The sequence below is a fragment of the Thrips palmi genome, unplaced genomic scaffold (genome assembly GCF_012932325.1).
Source record: "Thrips palmi isolate BJ-2018 unplaced genomic scaffold, TpBJ-2018v1 HiC_scaffold_8, whole genome shotgun sequence".
In the NCBI taxonomy this organism is placed as follows: domain Eukaryota; kingdom Metazoa; phylum Arthropoda; class Insecta; order Thysanoptera; family Thripidae; genus Thrips; species Thrips palmi.
Genome location: NW_023144635.1, coordinates 3,656,699 through 3,672,484, shown reverse-complemented (window position 1 = coordinate 3,672,484; position 15,786 = coordinate 3,656,699). Strand labels below are relative to the sequence as shown.

The 15,786-nt window shown below is 38.5% G+C and overlaps 2 protein-coding genes across 9 annotated transcripts; both read left to right on the top strand.

Moving 5' to 3' along the window:
* On the top strand, positions 1 to 1,594 carry LOC117653300 (U1 small nuclear ribonucleoprotein A). The gene is made up of 6 exons (XM_034398891.1): positions 1 to 130; positions 533 to 613; positions 691 to 863; positions 937 to 1,159; positions 1,246 to 1,348; positions 1,433 to 1,594. The coding sequence occupies exons 2-6, from the start codon at positions 547 to 549 to the stop codon at positions 1,590 to 1,592; spliced, it is 726 nt and encodes a 241-aa protein (XP_034254782.1). The 5' UTR covers positions 1 to 130; positions 533 to 546; the 3' UTR covers positions 1,593 to 1,594.
* A 548-nt stretch (positions 1,595 to 2,142) lies between these two features.
* On the top strand, positions 2,143 to 15,217 carry LOC117653229 (vinculin). Of its 8 annotated transcripts, none has more exons than XM_034398751.1 (23): positions 2,143 to 2,443; positions 3,366 to 3,473; positions 3,555 to 3,700; positions 3,816 to 4,011; positions 4,122 to 4,272; positions 4,339 to 4,547; positions 4,633 to 5,040; positions 5,215 to 5,351; positions 5,437 to 5,567; positions 5,647 to 5,798; positions 5,877 to 6,054; positions 6,141 to 6,338; positions 6,435 to 6,526; positions 6,603 to 6,687; positions 7,155 to 7,199; positions 7,547 to 7,741; positions 7,917 to 7,976; positions 8,949 to 8,981; positions 9,488 to 9,615; positions 9,701 to 9,940; positions 10,054 to 10,144; positions 10,568 to 10,606; positions 11,760 to 15,217. In XM_034398751.1, the coding sequence occupies exons 1-23, from the start codon at positions 2,387 to 2,389 to the stop codon at positions 11,927 to 11,929; spliced, it is 3,249 nt and encodes a 1,082-aa protein (XP_034254642.1). In that variant the 5' UTR covers positions 2,143 to 2,386; the 3' UTR covers positions 11,930 to 15,217. The 8 variants fall into 8 exon arrangements, with proteins under 8 accessions (XP_034254642.1, XP_034254643.1, XP_034254644.1 ...); XM_034398752.1 differs by having other exon boundaries at positions 2,144 to 2,443; positions 7,571 to 7,741; XM_034398753.1 differs by lacking the exon at positions 8,949 to 8,981 and having other exon boundaries at positions 2,144 to 2,443.
* The last annotated feature ends 569 nt before the right edge of the window (positions 15,218 to 15,786 follow it).

The window sequence follows — 15,786 nt, the reverse complement described above, 5'->3', positions numbered from 1 at the left end:
ATTTGCCAGACTCGAAAAACTGTTGTTGTGAATTTTGAGAAAAGAGAAGGCACTGACTGGCCGGTAGGGAAGCCGAAATTTTAACCTCCCATTTACGAGGCATTATCGTATTGTATTTGCGGCCTGAAGGGTAAGTGGATCCTTAAATTTCTGTTTTTCGACCAAGGGGTGAAGCGTTGTTCTAGTGAACCGGCACTTACTCGCTCCTGAATTTGACAAACATCATTGAATGGATGTCAACACGACGCGCGTTGTGAGGTTATATATGTTTCTGCCGCTGTCTTTAAATTCCTGCATTTCAACTATCTTCTTTCACTGTTTCTCCGGTAATATTTGATGATTCCTTAATCTCATCAGTGGTTCAAGATCTTTTGATGCAGAAACATCCCGGTTCATTTGCTCTACATAATTCTCATTGTTGACAGCTCTGTGTTTGGCTCCATCCCTAGAGCCGCCCTACTCCCCCATACTGCCTCAAATTTGTAAATCTTAACTAAGGCCATTATGGTTTTCCTTTTTTTTTTTTTTGCAGCTGAGCAGTTAGGAATGATGGATATCCGACCAAATCACACTATCTATGTGAACAATCTCAATGAGAAGGTTAAAAAAGAAGGTAAGTTGCGATTCATTTTGCTTTCAGAGGAGTCTTTTGAATGTGTACTCATGTCAATGTTTTTTTTTTGTTTTCAGAGCTCAAGAAGTCTCTCTATGCCATTTTTTCTCAGTTTGGACCCATTGTAGATATTGTTGCGCTCAAAACATTGAAAATGCGAGGACAAGCTTTTGTTATCTTCAAAGAAATAAATAGTGCGACAAATGCTCTTCGTTCCATGCAGGGATTCCCATTTTATGACAAACAAATGGTAAGATGATCACCATTTAAGTAGTTGATTTACTTAGCTTATGCTGTCTCTTACTACGTTTCTTTCCATACAGAGAATCCAATACTGCAAAACAGATTCTGACGTCATCGCCAAAATGAAGGGAACTTTCTCTGAACGACCAAAGAAAGTTAAGAAAGCACCAGTTGTTGCAGAGGATTCTGCAGATACAAAGAGACAAAAGAAGAAGGCTGCCAAAGAACAAGCAAGAATACAGCAACAGAATCCAGGGGCTCCAAATATGCTTGCCCCAGGCTTTGGAAATGTTATGGCTCCAGGTATGTAAAATGCTTGTGTTGCTTTAGTTCCAATTTGAAGTTACTGGCTGGAGTTCCTTTGAAACCAATGTGATTGTTTTTTATAGGTATGATGGCGGCAGTGCCTGATCAACCTCCCAACCAGATTCTTTTCCTCACTAATCTACCTGATGAGACAAACGAAATGATGCTGTCCATGTTATTCAATCAGTAAGGGACATTTCTTGGGCATCTGATTACCCTCTTGCATTGATTGTCATATTCTAATCATCTCTCCTCTTCATCTCTTTTTAGGTTCCCTGGTTTCAAGGAAGTTCGTCTTGTACCAAACAGACATGATATTGCCTTTGTTGAGTTTGAAAATGAGATGCAGTCTGCAGCTGCGAAGGATGCACTACAAGGATTTAAAATTACGCCATCACATTCCATGAAGATTTCATTTGCCAAGAAGTAGCATTAGTCACATGAAAAATTGTTTTGATTTTATACATTAACTACCTGCACACAACCATCAGTTGCCATCTCTTCACATTTTTCTTGTGAATCAAGTAATTTTTATTTTTTGTTTATTGTGATTTTACACATCTATTTGCCAACTGATGTGAATATTCTTTAAAGAATGTTGCAGAGTATTTTGGGTACATGTTCATGACTTGTCACACAACTGTCAAAATTTGTTTTGCAATCATGTCAAATTAATGTCTGTTTGGTAGTTGTACAAAGAATTGGTAAATAAGTGTGTATTAAAAATAAAAGTTAATAAAAATCCCAAAAGTGTTTTATTATCAAACGTCCATTTCATTCTCTTGCAGCTATGAGCCAACCGAGCTTACTTGGTCATTCATCTAAATTATCCTTCTTTTCTCTTGAATTGGGTTTTAGACGGGATGCCAATTTAACAATTTGCAATTCTAAGAAAATTTAGTTTGCTTTTTGTGATCTGGTCACTGTACGCTGTTAGAACGTCTGGTCACCTTAGCATCATTACTCACGGACTTGCTAGAATCTAGGGGGCCGTGCGACTCCCCATAATAGAGAACGGCAAAGCCACGGGAACGGGGAACCACGGCTTGAAGCCGAAAGTTACCTTTCGGTCGGCTATTTTTAGTGCAATCTCGGGACGTTCGCTTCGCGAGCGAATGGTTTGAAAGACAATACTTCCTCCGTGTCGGGCGTGATTGTTTCTTTCAATTTGTCTGTCTGTGAGTGATAACTTTTTCAAGGAGCATCAACAAGAAAGAACTGAAAATGCCTGTCTTCCATACGAAAACCATTGAGAGTATATTGGAGCCTGTAGCTCAGCAGGTAAGAAAACATGAGAACCAGCAACTTTTTCAGCCCTTGGATCTGGACGTCTAGCATTTTCTGTCTGTATACATACTCGTAGCAGAAGATGTACAGTATGAACGTTCGCTTACTCAACATGTATTTAAATATGTTGGAGTGACAGGTCGAGATTTGTAAATCTCTTGGGCGTAGTGCTAATGTTCGTGCCTAACACGAATCGTTTCTAGTTTGCGGGGCTAAAATCTAATTCCAGGTTTGAGGTTATCCGTTCGTTAACCTGTACTTGGGATGGGCGTGCCAATCGGGCCAATAGCCAATCGGGTGGTAGACTCACGTCACGTGACTGCTGTGACACATCTGTGTGTGACGTCACGGCGGGAACCCGTAAATGGGCACGATGTAGAGAGACCAACAACTAGCTGTCTGGATTTAATCAAATTTCCCCTCAGCCAAAGCAAAATTGCCGATTAGCAAAGGTTGAACCTACTCGACCCTCTTATCTCGTCTGTTTTTCTGTAACGCTCATTTAGTAAGTTATACTACTTATCTGAGGGAGAAATGTATAAGAATAAGGGAAGGAAACTGAATTTCATAAAACAGAGTACCTATGCTACTATCTTACTATATATGGCATTCCCTGCTGTGCTCTATTATTTTTCATATATGGAAAAGCAAGGACAGGGAAGGCATCTGCTGATCGAACACCTGTTTGTGTTTTATTTATTTTTAGAGTAGCATTTGAAATTTGGAATTGAGGAAATAAAATTTACTTTGTTTTATGAAGTTAAAATAAAATGTGAGGTGCAAACACAAACAAGGTTTTTTTTTATGTGTTTTATTTTTGGTGGGTGCGGTGGCAGTATTTTTGGCAAAACATTTTTACGAAACCAGTATTTTTAAAATAGGTTTCATGTTCAGCATTAATTATGTGTTTTCTCAGGTTTCAAGGCTCGTGATTCTCCATGAAGAAGCTGAAGATGGCAATGCTATGCCTGATTTGTCCCGGCCAGTTCAAGCCGTCAGTCATGCTGTGGCTGACCTTGTCAAGGTACTATCTGAGTGTATTATGATCGGAGATCTTTATGTATTTCTTGCACTGACTAACTCACACTTCTCATAATTTTCCCAGGTTGGCCGTGAAACAATCAACAGCAGTGATGACCCTATCCTTAAGCAGGATATGCCAGCCGCGCTTCACCGAGTGGAAGGTGCTTCTAAATTCCTGGAGGAGGCTAGTGGCATGCTGAAAGGTGATCCATATTCTGGACCAGCAAGGTATGGTGAAATAGTCATGTAATATGTTTTCTATATTATAAAATGTATTCTCCCTTTCCACTTCTGTTTATATTCATGACATGTAATATCAATATTTTGTTTATTTGATTCACAGGAAAAAACTGATAGAGGGCTCAAGAGGCATTCTGCAGGGAACATCTGCTCTGCTGTTGTGCTTTGATGAATCTGAAGTTCGCAAGATCATAAGAGAGTGCAAAAAAGTTCTGGACTATCTAGCTGTTGCTGAAGTTATTGAATCTATGGGAGATCTTGTACAATTCCTTAAAGATCTTAGCCCATGCCTTAGCAAGGTAACTTTCTATTTATCACAATTTGTTCCATGTGATCTATATATACTGCAATACAGTATTTCTGATTTTTTGTGCATCCTGGTCTTAAAATGACGTTTTGTGGCTCTCAGGTTTCAAGAGAAGTTAGTGCACGTTCTGAAGAACTGACCCACCAGGTGCATCGAGAAATATTGGTACGCTGTCTTGACCAAGTAAAATCATTGGCTCCAATTTTGATATGCAGCATGAAAATCTTCATCCATATCATATCTCAAAGCAAAGGTAAGTTGTAAATGATGAATGTTATACCCTATGAATGGCCAGGCTAAATGTTTCATCTGGTTTCAGAGGGAGCAGAGGCTAAGGGTGCCCGTGAAGCTGCTGAGAACAGAAATTACCTGGCTCAACGCATGACTGATGAAATCAATGAAATCATTCGTGTGCTCCAATTGACAACATATGACGAAGATGAATGGGATGCGGATAACTTGACTGTAATGAAGAAGGCTTTGAATGCTATCCAAAGCAAGATGCGTGCTGCTCATGATTGGCTTGAGGTAAACATTCTAAGGCTAGTTTGTGGTGCAAGTAGATAATATATTATTTATTTTTAGAAAATATTTTTCATTTTTTATGTTTTAGGATCCTTTGGCTCTTCAAGGTGGAGTTGGTGAAAAGTCTGTTCGGCAGATTTTGGAATTTGCCATGAAGGTAGCTGAGCGTTCATTGCCTAATGACCGTGATGCTATTCGCAAGATGTGCTCTGACATCAGAACTATGACTGATGCTTTGTGTGAGCTGCGTAGAGATAAGAAGGGAGCCACACCACAAGCTGAAGCTTTAGCTCGCGGAATTCAGGACAAGTTGGGTGAACTGTGCACACTTCTCACACGCGCTGTGAATAATGTGGAAAAGTCTGGCATGCAGCAGCCTGCTCATACAGTAATGGGACGTCTGGAGCAGGCTAAACGTTGGTTAGCCAATCCTGAAAGGGACGATCGCGGCCTTGGACAACGTGCTATCCAGCTTATTGTGGAGGAAGGGCGGAAGGTAAAATCAATTTGTTCTCCCTCATCATCAGCTTCCATTGTGCAGCTGTCCTTCTTACATGATACTTGCATGACAAGGGCATGACATTTTATTTTATGTTGTCAATGTCTCCTCTTCATCGCCTAAAGTCTGTATTGTTGTCTCTTCTCAAAAATGAAATTTTCTTTTCCAAAGGTGGCTGAAGGATTGCCGGGTGTTCAAAAAGCAGAAATTCTCGCTCTCTGTGATGAGGTAGACATGTTGTCAAGGCAGTTAGCTGACTTGTGTCGTCGAGGTCTTGGTGACTCCCCACAAGCAAAGGAGATTGCAAGGTAAGAATTACACTGCAGCCATATCTATGCAATTGTGGGTTTTGTAAAATTTAAATGATGGATTATTAATGGATTTGACTTGTAGGCAACTGGCTCAGAAACTGCATGAGCTGAAAAACCGCATCCAAAGTGCTGTTGTTAATAGAGTTGTAGAGGACTTCATTGATATTACGACTCCATTGAAGCAGTTTGTTGAAGCTGTCAATGTACCTGAAGGTATGTTCATGGTTTACTTCTATTATATTGTCTTTGACTTCCTTCAACTTATTTTCAAACGTTTTTGTCTTTTCACAAGGAACTCCTGGAAGGGAGGAGAATTTCGCTCGAAAAGCCCAAAACTTGCAGAACTTTTCCAACCGTGCTGCTAAAACAGCACGTATGGTTGCTGCTGGAGGTGGTGGTGGAAACAAAAAATTATCTGAAGCCCTCCTGTCATCTGCAAATCAGGTATATCTTTTAGCATCCTTAACTAGTCAATTCTTTACTTGTGTAGATCTGGAAATTTATTGGTTCTAATGGTTACAGTTGGAAAGCCTGACCCCTCAATTGGTTAATGCTGGCAGCATAAGAATGCATTATCCTTATGACAAAACAGCTGATGAACATTTCAACAACTTGAAAAATCAATATGAAGACAGTATTGAGCGAATGCGAAATCTCTGTGATCAAGCTACTGACCCTGCTGAATTCATCCGTCTCTCTGGTTTGTTTTGGCTTTTTTTTATTTGGTTCAAGTTGATTCTACTTTGGCAAGTGTCTACTGGAAGGTGCACTTTTTTTTTTTTGCAGAGGCTCAGATGCAAAAACACACAGTCCTTTGTGAGGATGCTATCCGGGCCAATCAGCCACAAAAAATGGTTGACAACACTGCTAGTATTGCTCGTTTAGCCAATCGTGTGCTGATGGTTGCTAAACAAGAGGCAGATAACTCTGAAGATCCGTCCTTCATTGCCCGTGTCAATGCTGCTGCCAATGCTTTGGAGCGAAGTTAGTGTTAAAATCTTACATTGAACTTTGATGTTTGTTGGTTTTATGTCAAGGAAAGTTTTTTTGTATTATTAATGTAATTTTTTATCATTTCAGGTGTGGCACCCATGGTACAAGATGCCAAACAAGTAGCAATGGACACAAATAACCCAGCAGCTTGTTCAAGGTGGAGAGATTCCAACAGAGGGGTAAGCTCTGTCATACTTGGTTCTGTGATGAAATGGCCTTTCAGACCATCATTGATTCAGTATTTTGGTTTTGTAGTTACTTAATGCAGTTGGTCAAGTCCGTCAAGCTATTGCACCTGAGGTACCCCAGCCTCCAGATGTGAGCTCTCTACACCTGAATGGTATGTATTTGCCAGATCATCATTAATATATGTGTTTGTGTTTATTTATTGTGAACCATTTCTAGAGTAGAATACAGTGCTGTTTGTGCAAGTGTTGTTCAAATTACTCCACCAATGTCAGTGTGAGTTTTTGGTATGGAGCAATATTGAGTTGGAATGTACCCCCTGTCCATAGTACTTTCCTTCCAACAAAAATTTGTGTGATGTAGTATTTGTGCATATTCCTGACCCCCAACCAAGTGTAAATATTGGTTAACTTCTTCAGATCATGATATAACTTTTATCAGAGCTGATGCCAACTTTTCTGGCCACATTGTTGAGGAGGAGAACTCACCTTCTCGCCCTGCAACTTCTTGCTACTCAACTCCCTTGTACATTTGTTAATTTAATGCTGGTTGTTTTTTGTGAAGCTGGCATGTTGTGTGGTATGTAGTTGCTTTGAAGGATGCTGTTATTGCTGCTTCCAGACGACCGAGCACCTCAGCAACAATATAACTACTTCACCGACAAAGGTATACACTTTGTTCAATTTCGTCTTCTGGGTATAAATTTATGCATGGGTGTGGTTTATAGTGGTGTTCTTTTTTTGTTTTTTGTACAAATTACTATTTGGTAGGACATTTTACTTTTGTTGCAGCTATAGCGGGTCATGTTGTACAGTTGTCATTTGAAATCTCACTACATACTGTAAAATATAAACAAAAGAAAAACAAATGTACATATAAATGTCCTTTGGTTTTGAAAAGGCATAACTCATTGCATATTCTCTTTTCCAACAGTTTTACTGTTCCCAACAGAAATTTAATTCCCTTACTAATCCAAGATGTGGTTTGGTTTGACTACTGGAGTGTTTTCAAAGGTGTGGGTGGATGGTGTATTTCAGTTGGACAGCATCTTCGTGAACAACCAAGTCCCAACGGGCTACAAAGTGGGAACTATGGCAGCCCCAGTACTCCTGTATATTTTGGCAGATCCTCTCCTACTATCTCAAGTCTTTCATCTCCTTCAGGAGGTGTTCACAGAAATGTCAGTCCCCTTCCTAGGTGGGCCCAAGGTACTCCATCATTTTTACTGCAAAGCTTTCCTCTAAGCTTAGTTATTTTCTACATTCTTCTAAAACTCTGATGTCTAAATGTCTTGTTATGTTACTTTAAAATAATTTGGTTACCAAAAATGTGTTTTGTTTCTTTCCAAAACAAAACAAAAAACTTTGTTTCTTTTGAATACAGGAGATGGAACCAATTTATTGTATCAGGAGCTAACTTCTGATGATGAGTACTTTTCAAGAGGTAAAATACAGGTCTAAAGGCCATAGGAATACTAGGTGTAGGCTCGCATCATGATAAGCTACTGCTGGGGTTTGTGTCGCTGGTGCCATTGGTGGTGGGCTGTACATAAATGAGTTTCATTCTTAGTCATCCTCAAACTTGCAAGTGAAACTTTTTACTGCCATTTTATTTAGTTAAAACTTACAATAACATGGTCATTCATAATCCAAACGAAGGATTTTCATCACTTCATTGAAGTGCTTGATAGCTAACTGCAGTATAATCAAGAAACAAGGGTAGTCCTTGATGCTTGGTAAATATTTGTAGATATGCTTGTAGTTTCCTGTATACAAATTTTAAATATATTTTTGTCTGTCATTTATGAACTGTCCTGATATTCATTTGGTATCCTGTTGTTTAACAGAATGGCACAATGTCATGCATTTTGAATGTTATATGTATCTGTGTGCATGGCGTATTATTCATTTTAATCAAACTCAAAATATATGTGGATAGATTAATTATTAGAATTGAAGATCATTAGTATATACCCCAGTCCCCTTTCTGTCTTAAATACTCCGGTGTCCTTCTTTACATCTACATGCATTCTCGGGGCCTGTTTGACTCCTTTCTCAATTTTTCGCATACTCTTCATTTTGCATGATGTTTCCTTGGTTGAGATTTGTATTTTGTGATAATGAAAGTTCAAAAATGGGTTACAAGATTGGGTGAGCTCCACCAAGTTGTTCAATGTGGAATTACCTGATTTTTGTGCTTTTGCCAGATTGATTGCCTGCAGTGTGTACATCGGATTTTGTCTGATATGTTTTTCCCTTTTCATTGAACAAAGTAACTTGTAACAGTTTGAAGCTTTCCATTTTAACTGAAATATTGATTTGCAGAAACGGCTCATCCTTGAGTGTTTGCTTTCCCATTTCGTATAAAACCTTTCTATTTCTGTGTGTCCTTTTTTCATGTCTTTCTCATGGATAGTAATTTGTTCTCAAAACAACTTGTACATTGATGGTGAGTCAGTTCAGTGTCTTTGTGTTGTGTTTCTGTCTTCCTAGCATGTTTGCAGCACTGTAGCACTTTTGTGTTTCATCAGCACTCCTCATAGCACGACACCGCATGGATATCAATGTTTATTTGTTTATATGTTATTTACATGGTGGCTTTCTTCTCTAAGTTTTTATAGCTCAGTTAGGAAGGATGTTGAATGACTTCCTTGATCGCATCCCACTACTTTGTGTTTCAGTTTTATTTTTATTTTTGTTGCTGTAGTCAATTTATAGTTTATTGGCTGGAACAACTGATGGAAGATATCTCCTTGCTTTACTGTTTCAATTTATCACACAGTATTCTAATTTTATGTATTTGAGCACCAACCACATTTGGTTGTAGTTGTAATGTTCTTCTTAGAAATTATCTGTGTGTGACTATTACTTTTTAATTGGTGGCAGCATCAAATTAAATTTTAGACCCTCGTGTTGAAAATACACTCTAACCCTTTATTCTCATCTCCTTTTTAGACATGGCCCCCCCTCGCCCACCCCTTCCTGGTGGCGACATGCCTCCACCACGCCCACCACCACCAGCAGAGACAGACGATGAAGATGATATGTTCTTGCATGCTCCGGGCGCCAACCAGCCTATCATGGTAGGAGATCGTTTTGGAAGTTAAAACTTTGTTAAAAACTTCTTTGTTCTAACTCCTTATGAATTTTGTTATATATTTTTTTTAGATGGCTGCTCATGGTTTGCATCAAGAAGTAAAGCAGTGGTCGAGCAAAGACAACGACATTATTGCTGCAGCTAAGAAGATGGCCCTGTTGATGGGACGTTTGTCTCAACTTGTTCGAGGTGAAGGTGGAACCAAGAGGGACTTGATTGCCTGTGCTAAAGCCATAGCGGAGGCATCTGAAGAAGTGACCCGTTTAGCCAAAGAGCTTGCTCGGGAATGCACTGACAAACGAATGCGCACTGTAAGTCAGATTTTAATCTTTATTACTGTTAAAGAGTTTTAATTACATTCTATTGTGTAAGCTATTACTATTGTTAATATCACCAACTTTAAAATAATAATGAACTTTTACAGAACCTCCTTCAAGTGTGCGAGCGGATTCCTACTATTGGCACCCAGCTGAAGATTCTTTCAACTGTGAAGGCTACCATGCTTGGTGCTCAAGGTATGACAGTACATTTCTATCCAGCATAATATTTGCCTCTGTACCCTCATCTCATATCTTTGAAATGAAAATATCAAACTTAATTTTTGATGTAGCTCCTACACAATACTGTGGCGATTTTGGTGTCAGCTTTTCATTTTGTGTAGTAACAATGCGAACAAAAATTTTAACATCCTTTCTGCAAAACCAAAATTTTACCCTTGTAGCACTTGTTTCTTTAAAAATAATTTTTGTGAAGAAAAGTGAAGTGAAGGCTGCCGTAATCTCCTAAAACCCTAGATATATGCCTTCCTACTGCTTTACTTTCTTCTTATTTTGAACTCTTGCTATACCAATGTAAATATAATACCTTAAAAATGTCTGTACTACCCTGATTTGCTTCTTGTGGTTCGCAATTCACATAAACTTTGGGTTCTTCCACAGAGATCCTGCCCCGATGTGCAATGGGGGAGTTAATTGGTGGTAATACCACACATTCCAATTTTCCTGTCTTGCAGTTTTTATTTTTCCCCTTTGCACGGCATTAAGATATTGCCTGGCTTTAGTTACATCCTCAGTAAAGGTCATACCCCATTTACAGTTCGAGGAGCAAGAAAAGTGAGATCTTTTAGAGAATCACTTTTAATAAAGACATTTTATTTCATAGTTGAATTTCACATTTAAAAGAAACTTTTACCTATTGGACCCATTAGTTAGCTGTGTAGTGTTGATCAATATACATTTAACTATGTAGCTTCTTAGTGATATAGGTAGTTAATGCAAAATTTGCTCTCACTGTGTTTTCTTGATCATAAATATCTCACCCATTTTTCTTTCCCTTGCTGAAGCTATTTGATCACATTATGGCTGCTTTATTGAACATTCTAGAATGCACTAGATACTCCCCTTTCCTTGATGTGATTTACTGAGTGCTTCCCAATTCCATTCTCATATCCCTAAATATTTAGCACAGTAACTACATTAGATTCTCATAATAAGTGTTTTCTTGTGTTAAGCAGTATGTGATTTGGCTATTGATAATCTTGTTATACTGCATGGAAGATTGTGTGACTTAAAAAAAAGGAAAATCCTTCTACTGGTGTTGGTGTTATCTTAACAGCACACTATTGGAGAGTGGTTTTTAATACAGCTAACTATTTGATGGCTTGGTGGCTGTTTTTTGTATTGTTTTTGTTTTATGCACTCATGGATTCAGGCACTATGATCGGCGCCAGTGAGTATTGTCTGTTAGGCCTTCGGAATCTTAAGTCTCCTGATCCCTTACAATTGAAGGTGATGATGAAGTTTCCTTCGGCAAGCTTAAAACATACTCACTTGTATCAAATATTAATTCATTTTTAAATTGTTTAATTTTGCTTGATTTGGTGATAAATTTCTTATAACTGCAATATCTGCAACAGTAACTGGCAGGTAGTTGTTCTTAAACATGTATTACTTTGAATTTTTTTGCTTTGTTGCTGTATTTCTTACTTTAAAGCATGTTAATTTTGATAAAAAGTAACCTGATACTTAATGAATGGGTCCATCATTTAGTAGTGAGGTTCTTCTCAACCTTCTCTGTCTCTCTTATTAAAGAAGCATTGGACTCACACAAGTTTTTCCATTTTATCTCCAGGCTCGGAGGAGGACCAGGAGGCAACCGACATGTTGGTAGGCAACGCTCAAAACCTTATGCAGTCTGTAAAGGAGACTGTAAGAGCTGCAGAGTCCGCATCTATCAAGATCCGCACTGACGCTGGTATCAGGCTGCGCTGGGTCCGCAAGCAGCCTTGGTACAGGTACTAAATGGAAAATGAATATTCAAGAAATGGAAAGGGCACTTAAGTACTTCAAGCCAAAGTTCAATATCAAAATCGAAGCAGTCTGATATTAGTTTCCATCGCAGCTATCCAGATTTACCTTATTTTGTAGGGTAATAGTCTATTGTATGACAATCACTGCCTTCCTAGAAAGCTATATCCTGTGAACTTCATGGTGAATCTCATAGAACGTCATGTTATGCTTCGAATTTGTTCTGTTGTTAAGATAAGTCATGCAACAGTGAAATGCCGAGGAAAAAAGGATAGTATGCAAGTCAAGCATTAATTTGAGCATTTTACAAGATTGATCACTGTCTTCCTGACCCAGTCTTATGCTGCATTTTGGGACAGTCATGACTTGACTCAAAGATCACTACTGACATTGTTTAAAATGAGTGGTTTATTAGGGATGCCATAAGGCCTGAAGCAATTTAAAACTAATGAATGAGGAGCAATTAGTGCTAAGGGAGCTGTGACTTTGACCTCTTTTTGAGGTACCTCTTCCATGGCATTTAGTACCATTTAAATCTAGTCTGATTAGGTTGAGCTTGTGTAGTCGAGTGTGACTGCAACATCCATCTCCGATTTGATCCCAAAACTAGGTATATTGAATAAATGAATATATAGCACTCCTCTTCAAAAAGGCTCTCCTGACTTTTGTCAAATTCTTTCATGAGTTTCCTTTTGTTTCCTTTTGTGTGTCTAACTTATTTTGTGCATCTATTTATTTCTAAACATCAAGTGGTGTTTGGATATGTTGGTTACTTTTACAAGCAACGTTCTAGTAACTTTTAAAAAAGTCTCTGCGACACATTTTTTAACTTCATCTTGTCCCAAGTGATAATTGCATGAGTTACATAAAAAAAGTTAACTGAAAAATTGCAACAACGTATCTCTTCACAAGAAATAATTTCAAGCAGAAAATTTTGTACCCAACTTTTAATTAGTGTACTATCAAGTTACTCTCAAAAGACTTAATACTTATAAAAATAGACTTGTGTGATGTAATGACTAGGTGTTTTTAACATGTAAATGAGACTAATTGTACTGGTTTAATGCAAACATGTACAGGGTAGAAAATAAGCTGGCTTTTGACTTTGCCTTTATACATATTTGAGCTTTTATATTGGGACGCAACATATGACCAGAATCTTGAGAACCAATTACGACTATCTGATGTTTGACCACTCAGTGAATTTCGATTGGATTTGCTCAAGTTTTTAACAGTAGTGTAAGGTTGAGTACATATTGGTGTCCAGATTAGGGTCCTAAGATCCTTAGGTCCTTAGGTCCCTATTCTAAACAAACTTGGGGAAGTGTAGCGTATTATATGTGTCCATTGTGTACCTGTTAACACTGTTTAGGATTTTGCAACTGTTTAATTAACCCTTTCAGGTTGATTCAGAAACAAAATGGTATGAAATTCTATATTCATTCTGGGAGGAATTAAAATTGATTTTCTTATGACAAGTTTTGTGCCTTTGGGTCTTTCTTGTTGGGTGTTAACATTGGCACCTCATTTTATGCCCGCAAGCCTTTTAAAATCAAACAAATGATCTCATGACATGAGAGCTCACAAATTTTGTAATGTTTTAAAGACAAGTTTTTGAAACCTGCTGAGGATTTTTTTGTGGCTTTTGCTATTTGTAATTTAGGAAAATGCAGGGAGCATATTTTTCTAAGCTCTTTCATATTTTGATACGATAAATGTATTTGACCACCTTTTGCATGTTTTTTCAATGCTTGTTTTTCTCCTAAGATGTCATCAAGTTCATTATTTGTCACCAACATCATTTCAGATAAAATTGCATCATAATTGTGAAATGATACTCCTACAATGATAGCCATTCCACTCATGTGTTTTTGAGTTCATGTTTGTTTCTATTTCATCGCATCATAGCTGAAAGCATTTTTATATTTTATCTCACAGGTCTTGTATCAACAACTATGTATGCTCTGTCACTTCTTATAGGGGCAAGATTATTATTTTTTTAAATGTGATCTGGCTGGTGAAACTACCCAAAGTCACTCTTTTACTTAAGCAAATTGTGCATTTCATGCTTTTCATACTGTCATTCTGCAAGAAGCTTTCGTCTTAAAAAACTTTGTTGATTTGTAGATTTCGGTGCCATATAATTGTGATTAATTTAAAGCTTTTTTACTATGATTATTAACATATAACGCACAAACAGCTTTTTGTGCGGTATGCTATTTATTTTACTCATATCTTCAACTTACCATTAATTGTTTTGCCCAGATAGAAGTCTGGCAACACACCTGAAGAATACATGAGTGTCTTGTTTTATGTTAATATCTTTTCTTATAATTTATTATTAAGTTTGTAATGTTTTAATGTAATTTCTTAAATCATTAATTTTTAAAAATGATTAGGTGAGTGAGGTTTATCTTTACTCACATTTTGTTTGAAACATTATCTACTGTCATCAGTAGTGTCTGGCTTGTTCTCTTTACGGATTTTGCATGATATTCTCTGTGGCATTTCATTTTACAGTATTACTGTTGTAACGTTGTTATGTTTATCCCTGTGATGTGAGATGTTCTTTTAGGATTTGTGTGTTAAGTATTGCTTGCAACTGAGTCACACATAACCACATTACTGGAAAATAATCTTCCAAATTTCATGTCTTAAAAATTTGGACTGTGACGGGGCCACCCTTGAAGACGCAATCCCATAACATTACAAAACTGTTGCTAGTCAATGTGTGAGTTATTGGATTGTCCTCAATTTGGCTGCTATCTGAAGTCCGCACAGGTGACTTACATCAATTGCTCTCCTCTAAAGCAATTATGCTGATAACATGGACACACTTCATGTGTCGTCCTAAATATTTTCAAACTTAATTCATTTTGCAAGTGCATTTTTGCTTGACTTTCTAGGTGACAGTTATACTGTGCTAATTATTTGTTTTGACTTTGTTTTAACATTGATAACTGTAATTTATACATGGCACTTTAGGTTTCTGAACAACTGGTTTCTTTGTATCCATCATTGACTAAAGCTGGGATGTATTTAACTATTATTATTTTTTTCTGTTAAAATTTAATTATTAGCAATTTTGTATCCTAACTCATGTTTCAACTTCAGATAGCTTTAATAATTATCCCTTCATTATGTTAACATACTATTAACAGCAGTCCTGTTACATCCATTGTTTCTCAAAAACTCTGTACATCATTCTGTTGTGTACAAAAGTAGTTGCGTACGTGTGTTATGTAACATTTGAAATGAATAATAAACAATTATTTGTCCGCATTGTTGTGTTTCATTTTCATTCAACATCCAGCGCATGTTACCACAGACGTATTTCAAGAAGTGGGTGACGAGAACGAGGCGGTACTCGGCGCTGTCCTGGAAGGGAAGCCAGGGAGGGAAGTCGGGCTTGCTGTGCGAGGGAGGGAGGAGAGGGGGGGGGGGGGGGGGGGGGGGGCTCGCGAACCAGCGACCAGCGCGAGGCTAGCAAATCAGCTGAGCAAACTCTCGCGCGAAAAGGCATCGGGGAGAGGGCTTGGAAAGAGACAGAGAGCGGGGTGGGGTGGGATGGGTCGACTCTGGACTGCTCCGAACCCGAACTCGGGCATTCGCTTCGCAGGTTGCAATTGGTCGGGCCGGGCAGGAGGCTGGAGGAGCGGAGCCGAGCGGGGCGCAGTGGACGGGATTTAAATCACCATGGGGAACGGGTGGGGTGGGGGACGGTCGAATAATACTAATTGCCTCATTAACAGGGCTGTCGGGCTGGGCATGCTGGGCTGGGCCACCAGGGCGGGCGGGCCACACCGTCGGACAGGAACTACACGGACAGGACAGGCAGCAGGCTACGGAAC